Here is a 17,544-nt window from a genome sequence, read left to right on the forward strand (position 1 = left end):
CACACCAGCAGGCAACTGCAACGGATCACTTTGGTGCTTTTCCTGTGGGTTTAAGTTAGACTATGGCAAGGTGGCCCTTGAAGTTGCAGGGGAAGCCTGACCAACAGGTCTACTTGTTGGACCCGGAGGCCAGGGCACAGACCTCCCTGGGTTTATGATGCCCGCAGCAGGATCCCTGATGGCACTGCTTTCTTGGTTTCCCATCTTTGATGGGGGGAGGGCTGCAGGCATGGGAAATCTCAAGGTCCCAGCCCCAGGATGATGATGGGTAAGTCCCAAGTTGCTGTGAAGAAATGGGGACTTACAAGAAATATGTGGTAACCTTTTTAAAGTTTACTTTATCTTTCTATGGTTCTGTGAAACTGCTAACAGGAAATAGTCTAAAGATTTATGCTTAGATTCAGAAGTACGCAATACTGAGTTTGTCAGGAATTTTCTACAGTTTCTAGTAATGTTCCAACTTGCTTTCATATTTAAAAAATATATATTTCAGATAATTAGAAGGAAAAAGGTTCCCAAATCAACAAATGATAAAATCTGTATGTATATACTGGGTAAATATAAATTAAGTCTGGACTACTCTTTTATATATTAAAAAAAACTATTTCAAAGAGTTTCTTAATAACTTAAGTGTTTATGTTTAAAAGTCTTATGTCAAAGAGTATTCTGAGACATTGTCTCTTCCACAGAGACATTCATAACCTCACTAAGGAGAGACCTCAATGGAATAGGGATAAGGAAAAAAATATATAACAGAAAGGAATGGGACCAAATGTGATTTCTTTATACAGTAACAATGATTTTGGTGCTGGAGAGAAGGCTTAGCAGTTAAGGTGCTAGCTCGTACACTAACTCATGCCGTCTTCTGCTGTTGCCTGGCCCTGATTAGTCAGCCATTGGTTGCTTGTCTTCCCAGAGTGCTCAGAGGTTGATCTCAAACCAAATTTTAAAAAAGGAGCATTCTTTTCAGAGCAACAAATATTGGGCACATTCCCGGGAAAAATAAGAAATACTCTCATTTGGAGGTGGAAAAATAAAAATGTTGCCTAACCAAAACAAATTAACCTCTTCAAGAGACATCAATAAATATTGAAGAAAGTTTACTTTCAAAAGTCTTCTTCAGGCTGGAGAGATGGCTTAGAGGTTAAGCACTTGCCTGTGAAGCCAAAGGACCCCAGTTTCATGATTGATTCCCCAGGACCCACGTTAGCCAGATGCACAAGGGGGCGCACGCATCTGGAGTTCCTTTGCAGGGCTGGAAGCCCTGGCGCGCCCATTCTTTCTCTCTCTCTCTCTCTCTCTGCCTCTTTCTCATTCTGTCTGTTGCTCTCAAATAAATAAAAGTAACAAAAAAATGTAAATAAAAGTCTTCCTCTAGGAACTTCCGGACAAGATGGCAACCGCCTAGCTGCACTGCAAATCCCAGGGAAAGAAAGGCAAGACATTAAGGGTTCACTTGGCCTTTTAGGGGAGAGAAATCTCCAATAGATTGTCAGTGGGAGGGCATGGGGGGACAGGGAATTGCAGATCCTCTCGTGGCCAGGTAGCCCACCCCTCCCCCCAAATAACTGCCATGTCTGCTGCTGCATGCCAATTGATCCCTGCATGTGGAAGCTTAGACTGCTCCACACTCCCACTTACTGCTCCTGCCACCACGTGTTCAGCAACTCCTGGCAATAACAGGGAATCCCTGAATCCCTCACCAGCAGGTAGCACACCCCTCCCCATATCCACAGTGCAGCTGCATGAAGATCAATTCCTTTGTGTTGAAGTTTAGACCGCTCCACCCACTTGCTCACTTACTGCTCCTGCCACTGCACGTTCAGCAAGCCCAGTCCCACAGCACCAGCTCATCCCCTACCTTTCTGCCCCGCAGGCCATCTACCATTGTCCTGTGGTGGGGGAACGCAGACTGCTTCCGGGTCCCACTGTTCCCAGCCAGAGTTTGGGCTGCTTCAGTGCTTGGTACCTCAGTGACCCTCCTAGCTCGAACTTGGGCAGCTTTGGCACATTACCGCTTGAGAATTCAGGCAACTTTGGCGCCCCTGCCAGGCAGTAGATAGGCGGCTTTGGCAAGTGAAAGCCAAAGCCCAGGCTGCTTGGCAACTGCCCCAGGATGCCTCAGATTCCCATTGCGCTTGAGCCCGGGCTGATCCTCCCACCTACATGCCCATACACTGTCATGGGCAGACCACAGCACTAAAGAAATAACATGAAAAATCAAATGCAAGAAAATCCAGCTAGAGCAACCAGTCCTACAATGAATACATCCAACCAAAACATAGAAGAGTCATTAGGATCAGAACATTGAATTGAAGCTATGAGCAGTGCAATACTGACCAATCTACTGGTAGAACTTGCAGGAAAGCATCAAAGGACTGATAATCATGTGGATGCTGGCATCACTAAACTAGAATTAGTACATAAGAGTTCAAAGAGAGTTAAGAGATTTGAGGGAGAGTGAGAAAAAAAAAAAGACCTTAAAAATTACCTGGCCATGCTAAATGAAGACATAAAGAAATGAAAGGATGAATTCCAAGAATCATCAAGAAAATCCGAAAATGAGGTGAAAAAGGAGCTTGACAGAGGGATGGAAATTATACATAAAAAGTAGTAGAAAATGCAAACCTAATTGAACAAGTTCAAAACCCTCTAGAAGCTCTCAAGAATAGAGTCAGCCAAGTGGAGGATAGAAACTCAGATCTAGAAGACAAGATGGAAGAAACAGTTCAAGAGTTCAAAAATTTCAGTAAGTTTAAAAGTTCCTGTGAACAGAACATGAGGGAATCCTAATATCAGGCTTATTGGAATACCAGAAGGAGAAGAAATTCAGACCAAAGGCATGGAGAAGTATTTAACAAAATAATCGAAGAAAACTTCCCCAGTCTCTTAAAAGAAAGGCCCATCAAGATACAAGAAGCCAACAGAACTCCAAACACAGTGGACCTAAGGAGAAACTCTCCAAGACATATTGCCATTAAGACTAAACATTGACACCAAAGAGAAAATCCTAAAAGCAGCTAGGGATAAACAGCACACCACTTTCAAAGGTAACCCCATCAGAATAACTTCAGACTTCTCAATGGAAACCCTGAAAGCTTGAAGGGCCTGGAAAGAAACACTGCAAAGTCTAAGAGCCTATGGCTTCCAACCCAAACTACACTACCCAAGAAAAGTATCCCTCATAATAGACAGTGAAAGAAAAACCTTCTATGACAAAACTCAGCTTTACAATTATGTGGACACAAAATCAAACCTACAGAGAGTATTTCAGGAAATTCTCACAGAGAAGAAACAAAAAATCAACCTCAAATGCCTACAAGAAGCAGATCATAATAACCAAACTCAGAGTAGGCACAAAAAACTTCAAAGTCCATGAAAACACCAACACACATCTACCATCACAATATGGCAGGGATCAAATCAAATCTCATAGTCATTACCCTAAATATTAATGGCCTTAATTCACTCATCAAGAGACACAAGCTAACAGGATGGACCCAAAAATTAGACCCCTCAATCTGTTGCCTTCAAGAAACCCACCTCGGGCTGGAGAGATAGCTTAGCGGTTAAGCGCTTGCCTGTGAAGCCTAAGGACCCCGGTTCAAGGCTCGGTTCCCCAGGTCCCACGTTAGCCAGATGCACAAGGGGGCGCATGTGTCTGGAGTTCGTTTGCAGTGGCTGGAAGCCCTGGCACGCCCATTCTCTCTCCCTCTATCTGTCTTTCTCCCTGTGTCTGTCACTCTCAAATAAATAAATAAAATATGAACAAAAAATATTATAAAAAGAAAAGAAAGAAACCCACCTCACCACTAAAGACAGACGCCTCCTTGGGGTGAAAGGGTGGAAAACAATATCCAAGCAAAGGGAATAAGAAACAAGCAGGTGTAGCTATATTAATATCGGATAAAACAGACTTCAAACCAAAAATAAAAAAGACAAAGAAGGCCACTTCCTACATATCAAGGGAATGATCCATCAAGAGGATATTGCAATTGTAAATCTGCATGTACCAAACACAGGGGCACCACAGTTCATAAAACAAATCCTACTTGACAATAAAACAGAAATAACCACCAACACCATCATAGCTGGAGACTTAAATACACCATTGTCAGTACTGGACAGATCATCCAAACAGAAACTCAACAGGGAAGTAAGAGAGCTCAACAAAACCATAGATCACTTAGACCTAATGGACATATACAGAACTTTCCATCCCAAATCCACAGACTACACATTCTTCTTAGTAGCCCATGGAACATTCTCTAAAATAGACCATATACTGGGTCACAAAGCCTGCCTCCACATATTTAGGAAGATTGGTATAATTCCCTGCATGATATCGGATTACAATGCTATATTGCTAGAAATCAACAATAAAAGACCCACCAAGAATCCTAACGGCACCTGGAACTGAACAGCACACTTTCAAACAATAAATGGATAGTAGATGAAATAAAAAATGAAATTTCAAAGTTTCTGGAATTGAATGACAATGAGAACACATCATACCAAAACTTATGGGACACAGTGAAGGCAGTCCTCAGGGGAAAATTTATAGCACTCAATGCCTTCATAAAAAAGACAGATCCCAAATCAATAACCTAACCATCCACCTAAAGGCACTGGAAAAATAAGAAAAATCCAACCCAAAGATCTCCAGAAGGAAAGAAATAATTAAAATCAGAGCAGAAATTAATGAATTGGAAACCAAGGAAACAAGACAATCAACAAAGAGACAACAACAAAGAGCTGATTCTTTGAAAAAATAAACAAGATTGACAAACCCCTGGCCAATTTGATCAAGCAAAAAAAAGAAGCTTCAAATTAACAAAATTCAAAATGAAAAGGGAGAGATCACAATAGACATAAGTGAAATTGGGAGAATCATCAGGTCTTATTTTAAAAACCTCTACTCCACAAAACTGGATAATGTGGAGGAGATGGATAAATTCCTGGATGCATACCATCTATCAAAGCTAAACTCAGAGCAGATTAATCACCTCAATGAACCCATCACATTCATAGAGATTGAAAAAGTAATAAAACACCTCCCCAAAAAGAAGAGTCCAGGACCAGATGGCTTCTCAGCTGAATTCTATCAAACCTTCATGGAAGAACTCAAACCAATCTTCCTCAAACTGTGCCACACAATTGGAGAACAGGAAAAGCTACCCAACTTCTTTTATGAAGCTAGTATCACCCAAATTCCAAAACCAGGCAGAGATGCGATAAGAAAAGAAAACTACTGGCCTGTTTCCCTGATCAACTTAGGTGCAAAGATCCTGAACAAAATCCTCACAAACTGAATCCAACAACACATCAAAAGCATTATCCACCTTCACCAAGTGGAATTCATCTCAGGAACACATGGGTGGTTCAACATATGGAAACCTGCAATGTAGTACACCACATAAACAAGGTTAAGCACAAAAACACACGTGATCATTTCGATAGATGCAGAAAAGGCCTTTGACAAGATACAACAACACTTCCTGATTAAAACATTGGAGAGAATTGGCATGGTTGGTTCATATCTTAACATTATAAAGGCAATATACAAAGCTTCTAAGGCCCAAATAATACTTAATGGAGAGAGACTGGAGGAATTCCCATTAAGATTAGGAATGAGACAGGGTTGTCCTCTCTCACCTCTGCTTTTTAATATACTACTGGAAGTCCGAGCTCAAGCAATAAGACAAAAGAAGGAAATATAAGGGATACAATTTGGAAAGGAAGAAGTTAAGTTATCTCTATTTGCTGATGACATGATTATATATGTAAGAGATGCGAGAGACTCCATTCCAAAACTCCTGGAGGTGATTAACTCCTACAGCAAAGTAGCAGGATACAAAATCAATGCACAAAAATCAGTAGTCTTTCTATATGCAAATGACAAAGATACAGAGAAAGAAATAAGGGACATGGTCCCATTTTCAATAGCAACAAAAAAATACAATACCTTGGAATAACATTAACCAAGGAAGTGAAAGATCTATACAACGATAACATAAAAACACTCAAGAAAGAAATTGAGGAGGGCTTGAGAAAATAGGAAGACCTCCCATGCTCCTGGATTGTGAAGATGACAATCCTACCAAAGGCAATATACAGATTTAATGCAATTCCAATTAAAATCCCTACAGTGTTCTTCACAGAGATAGAAAAAATGATCTCAGATTTCATATGGAAAGGCAGAAGGCCTCACATATCCAAACATGTCCCCAGCAAAAGAAATAACTCTGGAGGCATCACTATGCCTGATCTAAAGCTATATTACAAAGCCATAGTAATAAAAACAGCATGGTACTGGCATAAAAACAGGAGTATGGACCAATGGAATAGACTGGCGGACCCAGAATTTGGGTCAAGCAACTATAGCTACTTGATATTTGACAAAGGCCTGAGCAATATAGGCTGGGAAAAAAAGACAGCATCTTCAACAAATGGTGCTGGACAAACTGGATAACCATATGCAGGAAATTGAAACTTGATCCACACATTTCACCAAGCACTACACTCAAATCCATATCAAAGACCTCAATATAAGACCAGAAACTCAAATAATACTGGAAGAAAATTTAGGAAGTACTTTCCATGATATAGTAATGGAAAAAGACTTCCTGAACAAAACCCCAGTGGCTCAAGTTCTTAAACAGTCACTCCACCAATGAGATCATATGAAGCTGAAGAGTTTCTTTACAGACAAGCACACAATAAGCAAAGCCAATAGATTACCTACAGAATAGGAGAAAATATTTGCAGGTTATCCAACTGATAGAGGCCTAATCTCTAGAATCTACAAAGAACTCAAAAATCTAAACAGTAAGAAGTCAAACACCCCACTCACAAAATGGAGCAAAGAGCTGAACAGGCAGTTCACAGAGGAAAAAATACAAATGGCAAACACACACTTAAGAAAATGTTCATCATCCCTAATCATCAGAGAAATACAAATTAAATCAACTATGAGATTCCACCTTACTTAATAAGAATAGCAAACATCAAAAAATCAAATGAAAATAAGTGCTGGCAAGGATGTGGAGAAGTAGGAACACTCATCCACTGTTGATGGGAATGTAGGATGGTACAACCACTTTGGAAAGCAATATGGAGACTCCTGAAAAAGCTGACTATAGAAATACCAACAGATCTAGTTATTCCCTTACTGGGCATCTACCCTACAACCTTCAAGCCACAGGCCAGAGAGATTTGCTCAATCATGTTTGTCGTGGCTCAATTCATCATAGCTAAGAGCTGGAATCAACCCAGATGTCCATCACTAGAAGAATGGATAACTAAGAGGTGGTGTATCTACACAATGTAATTCTATACAGCAGTAAGAAAAAATGACACAATGAAATTTGAGGAAAAATGGTTGAACCTAGAACAGATTATTCTCAGTGAACTTACCCAATCACAGGAAAAAAAAAAAAAATCACCACATAGTCTCACTCTACAGCACCTAACCTGAATCTACCCAAGATACCTTACATGCCCAGCAAGCATCTCGTGGACTAGACACTAGGATGGATGGGGAGGGCATCGAAGGGGTGGGAAACACAAATCTAGACCTGAAGACCATAAAATTCTACTTCCTAAAAGGCAGACCAAATGGTTGAACCTTCATCAGGCCCTTAGAGGGAACACCTGAGCCACAAGACACTGGAGAGGGTATGGTGAAGACTGAACTTAATCTTCTACAGCTTCTCTCTCCCTCCCTCCCTCCCTCCCTCCCTCCCTCCCTCCCTCCCTCCCTCTCTCTCTCTCTTTCTCTCTCTCTCTCTCCTCTCTAAGTCTTGTATATTAGTTATCTTTTTCTTCCTTTTCTTAGTGGGCTCTGACCTGTAACTCCCAGTACCAGTATGGGGCTATCATCCACAATGAGCTTTTGATCAGAGAGACCTACAAGGTTTTCTAAAAGAAAAATAGATTTCTGTCAGAGTGCTTGATGACCCACCAAAGGATAGTGATAAGACCCTACTGCTGAAGACATTTATGTGGTTGACACGTAAAATGGAATGGCATGGCTAGAAGCTGGAAGAGAGTCAGTCCCCAGACACTCAGCGAGTCTAGTACCAGAAGGTGCTACATGGGCGACTAGGGGAAAATGGCCAATATCTGTCCAAGCAACTCATGGTCTAACATACTTAGCAAGAAATAATCTGTTGTGATGCTCACACAAGTGCAATAGTGGTGCACAGCCACGGTGGGAAACCAACTTCTCTTGATTCAGCTAACTGATCTGTTCAGTGGTATGGTACCCATAGCTGAATCTGGGAAACAAGTCTGAAACATATCCAAACATAAGCCAGCTCTCCATTAACATGCTACCACCAATCATGGGCTACAAGAGGGCCTACACCTATTAAATTCTCTATAAAAAAATTGAGGGTTATCTCATTTGTCTGGTGCTAACTTACTCTCCATTGGAGAATCTGCTTCTGTTTTTCAGATAGATGTACATCCTAAGGAGAGAGCCACCCCATCATACCTCAAAAGGGCCCCAGTTAAAAGTAAGAACAATTGGCGAAAAAAGCAAGGGTGCTGTATTCTTGGTAAGCTGGGTACCAGCACAAGGGTGAAGGAGATCAACACAGAGAAAAATCAACTCCTACCAAATCAGATATCCAGAGACTCAGAGGCCCCCAATACTTAATCATTGAAGCAGACCCAAAATGGACCCAACATGGCTCAGAGAAATTTTGTGGAAGAGGGGACATAAAGAATGTCAGAGCTACATGTTGGGTCATGATATGCAGAGACATTTATCCTACCCATAACTGTGGGCTAATTCCAGAATACATGACCCATATACCTGAACAAGGAGGGGCCAAGGGAAGGGTGTAGGACATGGATGAGCCTAACAATGCTACCAAATTGAGTGTATTTTCTGAGTACATAACTAATTAATAAAAAAAAGTCAAGTGAGGCTGTCCCATTTTCAATAGTTACCAAAAAAAAATTAAATACCTTAGAATAATATTAACCAAGGATATAAAAACATTAAAATACTTAAATTGAGGAGGACATGAGAACATGAAAGGACCATACATGCTCCTGGATAGGTAGAATTAATATTGTGAAAATGGCAATCCTACCAAAAGCAATATACATATTGTATGCAATTCCAGTAAAAATCCCAGCATCATTCTTCACAGAGATAGAAAAAATAATCTCAAAATTCATATGGAATGGCAGACGGCCCTGGAAATACAAAAATATCTTCAGCAAAAGAAACACGTCTATAGCTGGAGAGATGGCTTAGCAGTTAAGACATTTACCTGTGAAGCAAAAGGACCCAGGTTCAATTATCCAGGATCCAAGTAAGCCAGATGCACAAGGAACACATGCATCTGGAGTTTGTTTGCAGTGGCTAGAGGCCCTGGCATGCCCATTCTCTCTCTGTCTGTGTCTCTTTTCCCTTCTTCTTCTCCTCCTTCTCCTTCTCTCTCTCTCTCTCTTTCTGCTTGCAAATAAATAAGTAAAATTATAAGAAGAAACACCTCTGGAGGTATCACCATACCCAATCTGAAGATATACTATAAAGCCATGGTAACAAAAACAGCATATATGGGCCAGTGGAACAGAACTGAATACCCAGCCCTTACTTCCAGCAACTATAGCTACTTGATTTTGACAAGGGACCCAACAGTGTACACTGGAGAAAAGACAGCATCTTCAACAAATGGTGCTAGTCAAACTGGATAACCGCATGTAGAAAAACCAAATTACAACATATCCTCTCACCATGCACAAAAACTCATCATCTCCAAATGGATTAAAGACCTCAATATAAGACCTGAAACTCTCAATCTACTGGATGAAATAATAGGGTCACTCTCCATAATATAGGACTGGAGAAAGACTTCTCAAATAATACCCCAGGAAATTAAACAATCTCTCAATCAGTGGGATTTCATGAAGCTAAAAAGCTTCTGTACAGACAAACCTACCATAAACAGAGCCAACAGACTACAGAATGGGAGAAAATCTTTGCCAGATAAATCATTGACAGAGGCCAGAGGTCAAGAATCTGCAAAGAACTCAATAAACTATACAATAAAAAATCAAACAATCCACTCAAAAAATGGGGCAGGGAACTCAACATGAAATTCTTAAAAGAAGAAAACAAATAGCTAATACTCACCTAAGAAACTTTTTAATATCCTTAACCATCAGGAAATTCAAATTAAAACAACATATGTGACCCCACCATATTCCAGAAAGGATGGCAATCATTTAAAAAATCAAATGTTAGCAAGGATGTGAGGAAAGAGGAACCCCTTATTTAATGCTGGTGGGAATGCAAACTTGTACAAGCACTATGGAATTCAATATGAAGATGCCTGAAAAAGATGATAATAGAACTACCAGCTGACCTAGCCATTCTTCTACTGGGTCCCCAGTCTTAACTCTAGAGATATTTGCTTAACCATGTTTATAGCTGCTCAATTCTCAATCACCAATAACTAGAATCAACCCAGATGCCTGTCATCTGACAAATGGATAATGAAGATGAGGCACATATACACAGTGGAATTCTCAGCAGTAAGAAAACATGATACAGTGAAATTTATAGGAAAATGGATAGGCTGGGAACAGATCATAGTAACTGAACTCTCACAAACATAGACAAATGCTGCATGTTTTCCCTTATCTGTGCTTCCTAAACTTAAAACAACTTTAATTGCTGCCATACCTGACAAGACACCTGAGGGTCAGATAAGAGGGATGAGTTTGTGGGATGGGGATCAGGAGGACAGGGAAGAGATATATATAATGTATGTATATATATGTATATATGTATGTATGGATGGATGGATGGATGGATCTCCAAAATGAGTTGGTGCCATATATACCTTCCTGGATAGCAGACTCAAACTTATTACCCTCAATAGGATCATGGAGGGATAGTCTGGTAAAAAGGGTGTGATGGTTAAGTTTGTGTCAACTTAATTTGTTTAGGAATACACAGACATTCCTCATAAGTGGGTCTCTGAGGTTGCTTCCAGGAAGGATTAACTAACAAAGGAATCCTTCCCCCAGGGTGAGCCCTTCCCCCAGAATGGGCAGCCACTCTCAGAGGAGAGGCTTTTTAAAAAGAAGCTCTGGGAAGAAAGTTATTCTCCTCCCCTCACCTGGTTGCTGGTGGTGCTTGCTGTTTGCTGTTTTGCTGCTTTCCAGTGTGTACTGAAGACTAGCATGGACTGAAGAGCAGCATCTCTCCAGGACACCTCCAGGCCTTCAGGGCCAGATTGGGACTGCTGAGGTATCCAGCCTCGTGGACTGAGCAGCTACCATGTTCCTTGACTCTCAGGCCTGTAATCTACTGTTTTTGGACTGTCGTAAATCCAATAAATTCCTATTTAATACAATTCATTCTGTCAGGTCTGTTCATCTAGGGAACCCTGACTAATACAAAGGGCCTGAAGCTTAACCCTAAAATGTTTGGCCCTGGTTTGTAACTGCCGGTACCAGAAATAGGTTCCAACCCACACTGAGCTTTTGAACAGACCTATGGGTTCCCAAAACAAGGCAGATTGTCAAAGCACTTTCTTACCCACCTGAGGGGAAAGGTAAGATCCTGTTGCTGAAGGCAACACATGCAGCTAACAGAACATGGAGTGATCCAGCTGAATCTGGAAGGAAGTCAGCTCCCAGATGGTCAGCTGGTATAGTGCCAAAAACCATGACATGAGCTTCTGGGCAAAAATGATCAACGATGCTATGAGCAAGCAGGGGATCCTGCTATGTGCAAATAACCATTCTGACAAGATGTACACCTTTGCAATAGCGGGACACACCCTGTGTGGGCAACCAGTGGCTGTCTGATTGGCTACAAGATACAATCAGTGGATAGGAACCCGTAGCTGGACCTGGGAACCAAGGTAGAATCCTATGGAGACCAAGATTATGGACACCAGTATGAAACTCCCACTGGTTTTTGGCCAAAAGTGAGGCTACACCCATGAAAATCTCTCTAACAATGCTTATACCCTTTAAACCCTATTCTGATTTACTCTCCATTGAAGAATCTCTTTTTCTTTTTCAGAAAGCAGCAATAACCCAGAACAACCAAAATCTTATCAACAGGACAAGGATTGCTTACTCCATGTCAGCAGGTGAACCACTCCTGCATAGTCGCTAGATCCCAGGAGAAAACACAGAGGAATTTGTGAGATGAGCAAGAGTGCTGATTCCACAGCAAGCCTGACAACCTGAGCCAGGGTGATGGAGACAGACTCTGAAGATACACATAATTCACCAACACAGAAATCCAGAAGCTGCTGAGAGCTCAACACTAAAGCAGACTTAAAGCACACCCACCAAGGCTCAGGGAATTTTGCAGAAAAGGGAGTTGAAAGAATGTAAGAGCCACAGGGTTGGAGGCATTGCCCCTCCCCCAACAATGACTGACTGTTGTTCTCACTACAGGTAACCCACAACCCCATGGTGAGTATCAGTAATTCCACTAAGAAAGCCCTCAGTGGAGTGGGGCCAGGGAGGAGGAAAATGTACCAAATCATCATGTACCCATCCAAGTTTCAACTTCATATAAAAGGAAAAAGAGGGGACCTTTACCTGAAAGGCATTTTTGCATCAGCCTTTGAAGGCAAGAAACTTGGAATAAATGCACACAAAGTTGTGAGACACTGTAGCTCCTCTGACTCTTAGTGGAGAACTGTTGCCAGGTCAAGTTTGTCTTGTCAGAATCTTTTCTTGCCGTAGCTCTTGAGCAGAAGAAAACTATAAATGAAACAGACATGCTTGTTTTTCTGAGGAGCTGCTCTTGCTCACTATTGAGTGACCCTAAGGGCAAAAAGATTAAAAGCTTTCCACAGGGAAATGTTGATTCCCGCACATCTTTGTGTTTTGAAGCAACTAAGGTTGTTGATTGGAAGCAACAGAATGCAGCAATGATGCAAAGAAGTTACCAGCACAGTTGTGCTGTGTTCTCATAATGCTTTACTCCCCCTAGTGGATTCTTACATAGCACATGAAACCCCCCTATGTTTACAGGAAAAATTTACTAGAAATCTACTTAAAAGCTGTGCATCTGGGGATGTAACGCCTGCTGGTGTCTGGCTAAATGCAAATGTTATGCTCACCAAACTGTCTGGTAAGCACTTTTTTTAACGTTCATACCAATATATTAATGCTACTCTCACTTTTGGTTAGAGAAACTTCTCTTTTCAGTTGGAAGTGACCTCTGGGATGAGTCAGAAGGCACCATAGTGCTGAAAAGAAATGACAGAGGAGTGTTCAGCATGGAAACATCTCTATCACCCTTCCAAGGCTCAGGGTCCATTGAAGAAGAGGAGGCAGAAAAGATGTAAGAGCGAAAGGAAGGGCAAGACTTCTTTAGCACTTTTCCAGATACAAAATGGCCTTGATATCCATGAAGTTGCAGTTCCTGACACTACCTACACGAGACCCTTATAATAGGAGTAAAAGATGACATCAAAATAAGAGACTAATGGGGGGGCCTATGATGGAGAGTGGAGTTATGAAGGGGAAAGTGTGGGGGGGAATTATGGTTTATTGTCTATAATTATAAAATTTATCAATAATTAAAAAATTTAAAGCTAGGCGACACATACCTTTAATCCCCATAATTAGGAAGCAGAGATAGGAAGATTGCTGTGTGCTTGAGGCCAGCCAGGGCTAGAGTGAGACCCTACCTTGAACCCCACATCCCAAAGTATTTAAATTTGTTCATGTTTTAAAAATTTCTGTAAAGGCATATAAAATGCCAGTATAAAAAACAAGAAGTGGTAAAATGTTGGGGCCTGGAATGTGCTCAAAATACAATGTATACTTTTATGTTATTTTCTAAAATAGTAAAATAAATGAGTTAAAGAGGGTTATTTCTACCCTTTCTGAGTGACAAAGATAATTATTAAAGTGCTATGACTATCTCAAACATAATGAATATTCAGATTATATATATACACATATAAATATATATAAATGCATTCTTTTATTTCTGTCTCACATTTCTATCATGGCACTGTATTAGAACATCCAAAATTAAAGATTTCACTTCACTTTCCTCATCCTTTCAGTAAGATAAGGCCACAAGAGGTAAGACTTACCCAAGATGAGACTATTCCTAATAGCTTTTCTCATCTCTGAAAACAGTATTTAGCATACAAGTCTGTGTTGCCCACGGAAGTAGAAAGCCAACACTTACCCACTCAGGTGCTACTCAGCCGAGGAAAGACATGTCTTAGAGGAAACTGCAGGCTGAAGTAAGTAAGTATACATGGCACCACTGGTGTTCGAGGGAAATGAGGAAGGAGACAAGATGGAGTTAGTCCCTTTTCTGGCCTTATCTGAGCCCCAGTATGGTAAGGGTAAGAATTACCAACTAGGGTTTGGAGAGAGAGCTCAGTTGATAAATTGCTTACCTCACAACTATAAGGACCTGAGTTTGATCCACAGAACCTATATAAAATGTCTAACATGGTAGCATGCAGCTATAAACCCAGTGCTGAGGAGATAGAGACAGGAGGCTTATTGGGGCTTACTGGCCAGCCAGTCTAGCCCAGTTGATGAGGTCCAAGCCAATAAGTGACACTGTCTCAAAAAAAGATGATGTTTCTGAAAAACAACACTCAAGGTTGTCCTCTGGCCTCCAACATGCGGCCAACACACACACACAGGTTATTTATAGATGAAAATATTGACAAAGTAAGCTCCTGTTTGCCTCCATCCTTGCTCCTGTACTTTGCTGTCATTTCTGCTCAAGGATGGCCCTTGGATTGGCAATGTACCTGTATTATAGTAGGAATTCTGCATAATTTTCAGCTCTTCATTCTTCTAAAGTTTTTACTATCACCAAAGTACTTGTTTCTTTCTACTCTCCTATGTCAATGTACAATTTTATTTTCTGGATGGCAAATAATATAATACTAATGTAAGTTACTTTTGTTCATTGTGGACAATATGATAAACTGTTTTATAAAAAGTTGTTATGGATAACCCCTATGGAAACACACACTCTCATGTGTGTGTGCAAAAGTACTCAATGAGGGTAGATAATGCTGTAACCAGAAGCCATAGATTGTTAATAGAACAATTTCAGTGCCAAAGCTTGATACCTTCCACTGAGTTGTTGGCCAAGGAGGCCCCTGATGTCCCCAAAACATTACATGTTATTACTAAGGCTCTTCATTGCCCACCAGAACTAGATAGTAAAATCCTATTTGCTAAAGACTCCACATGCTTGGGCTGCAGATTACTGAGAAATTAAGCAGGCACTAAGCTGGAAGCCTTCTTTCTGTTGACTAGTTCTCAGGATGCTAGAACGACCTATGCAACATGCAGCCTTTTAGCAGGAGAGAAGTCATCAATGGTCTTAACCAGCAGCAAACCCTGCAAGCTTTATAGCTGGTCAGCCAGGCCAAATGTGCCAACTGATGCAATGGTGGCATGTCTATTATAGAGGAAACCAACTAACTACTCTGATTGGACTGGAGGCCTGTTCCATAGGAGAGAACTCATGCCTGATATTAAAATCCTAGTCAAAAAACTATGGCTGGGAAGGTCATAAGCCCTGGGGGACAGGGGGACTACTACTGTTGTCTGGCTAAATGTACCACCAAACTCCAAATAAGTTTATATCCTATATTAATGCAGCTCTCAGTTTTGGGGTTTTTGTTTGTTTGTTTTTCAAGGTAGGGGCTCACTCTGGCCCAGGCTGACCTGGAATACACTATGTAGTCTCAGGGTGGCCTTGAACTCACAGTGATCCTCCTACCTCTGCCTCCCAAGTGCTGGGATTAAAGGTGTGTGCTACCACGCCCAGCTGCTCTCTGTTTTGGATAAATTAGCTTCTCTTTTCAGATGGCAGTGACCAATGAGGTGACTCAAAACTCACCATAGTGTTGAGAAGCAGTGACAGTGGAGTGTTCAGCATTAAATGAGACATCTCTAGCTTACCCTCCAAGGCTCAGGGACCATTGTGGAAGAAGTGGTGGAAAGAATGTAAGAACCGATAGAAAGGGAGGACTGCTGACATGTTGTCTTCCACACACAAAATGGCCTTGATATTCATGACCTCATAGTGCCTGATAATGCCTACACAAGACCTGCATAATAAATGAGGGTGGGGAGCAAGAATGATGGCATCAAAATAAAACAGATTAAGTGGAAAGAAATAATTCAGTAGAGGGGGTATTTGGGAGGGAGAAATGAGGGTGGTGGGAAGGGATGGTCAGTGTATATTTTCTATACTTAATGAATTTTCAGTAAAAAGTTAAAAAAGGAAAACTAAAATTTCCCACAATTGTGAATGACTACAGGAATGTTTAAGTTCCCATTAGACTGCATTTTACTCTGAACTCTGGGCAAAATGAAAACAAGAGCAACAACAAAACCAAGCCTCCTGGGTACTGGGCATGTAAACAAACAGATTCTGGACAGTGGCTACCATTTCACAGAAGGTGATGGCAAAACTGACCACAGCTGGACATATGGGGTAACTGTGATGTCAACTGAAATCTTTTAGTTTTCTAAAAACTCAGAACAAATTGCTAGTTAACCATTGGAAAGTGAAGATCCTAGCATGCGAAAACTAGAAGAGAAACCAAAAATTGGGGTGAAAACTATGCTAAAATGTACGTGAATTTCTAGATTCTTCAGAGATGGGACAGATTCTAAGTGATTTAATTAATGTTAGAATATCAAATCTTCCATTTGAGCTACTGCCCCCCACAAAAAAAGATAAAACTACAGCTTGAGTCTTAAAAAGTAAAATAAAGTACATTTGGAGGATGCAGCAACCCAGAGACTCTCCACCTAATGTTCATCCTATCCAGAACATAGCCTAAAATTACTCAATGTAGAAGGATCAAAAAATGTGACTTTTTTTTAAATTTGTGGATGCCAAGGCACACATGTGGAGATCAGAGAACAACTCGAGTCAATCCACACCTTACACCTTTCTAAGAAAAAGAAAATGTATATATATTTAGGTATTTATTTGAGGAAGAAAGAAACAGGTATGTCATGGCCTACTGTAGCTTCAAATGAACTCCAGATGCATGGGCCACTTTATGCATCTGGCTTTATGTGGGTACTAGGCAATCAAACTCTGGCCATCAGGCTTTGTAAGCAAATGCATTTAACTGTGGTACTGTCTCTCCAGCCCTTTACCTTGTTTTGAGACAGATTCTGTTATTGTTCACTGCTTCTTTTAGGAGCTTCTGCAATATTTTCCTGTCTCCACCTTCCTTTTGCCAGAGGTCCTAAGATTACAGATGCCCGCCACAGGTTCTAGCTTTTAAATGGGGTTTTGGAATCCAAACTTAGCTATTTATCCACTGAGCCATTCCCCTGGTCCAAGAAAATTTAATTCATTTTCAAGAAAAATGGCAAGACAAAGCAAACTTTAGATGATCAAGTTAAAGGCAGCAGATACAGTTGTTAAAGTTGCTTTTAAAAATTGTGTTTACAGTGAATGAGGCTATTCTAACAAAGAAATCTTGAAAAAATTCTTGAACTGTAGTCAGATTTTATATATGTATATATATA

General features: G+C 40.8%; 1 protein-coding gene across 1 annotated transcript in view; it reads left to right on the plus strand.

Moving 5' to 3' along the window:
- Cep152 (centrosomal protein 152) overlaps positions 1 to 12,572 on the plus strand; it is a 157,767-nt gene extending 145,195 nt beyond the window's left edge. Inside the window, exon 27 of the mRNA XM_045157384.1 lies at positions 12,059 to 12,572. Coding sequence (XP_045013319.1) covers positions 12,059 to 12,132 — 74 coding nt within the window. The 3' untranslated portion in view covers positions 12,133 to 12,572. The remainder of the gene's footprint in view (positions 1 to 12,058) is intronic.
- Positions 12,573 to 17,544: the final 4,972 nt, after the last annotated feature.

Source organism: Jaculus jaculus, chromosome 8, assembly GCF_020740685.1.
Source record: "Jaculus jaculus isolate mJacJac1 chromosome 8, mJacJac1.mat.Y.cur, whole genome shotgun sequence".
In the NCBI taxonomy this organism is placed as follows: Eukaryota; Metazoa; Chordata; class Mammalia; order Rodentia; family Dipodidae; genus Jaculus; species Jaculus jaculus.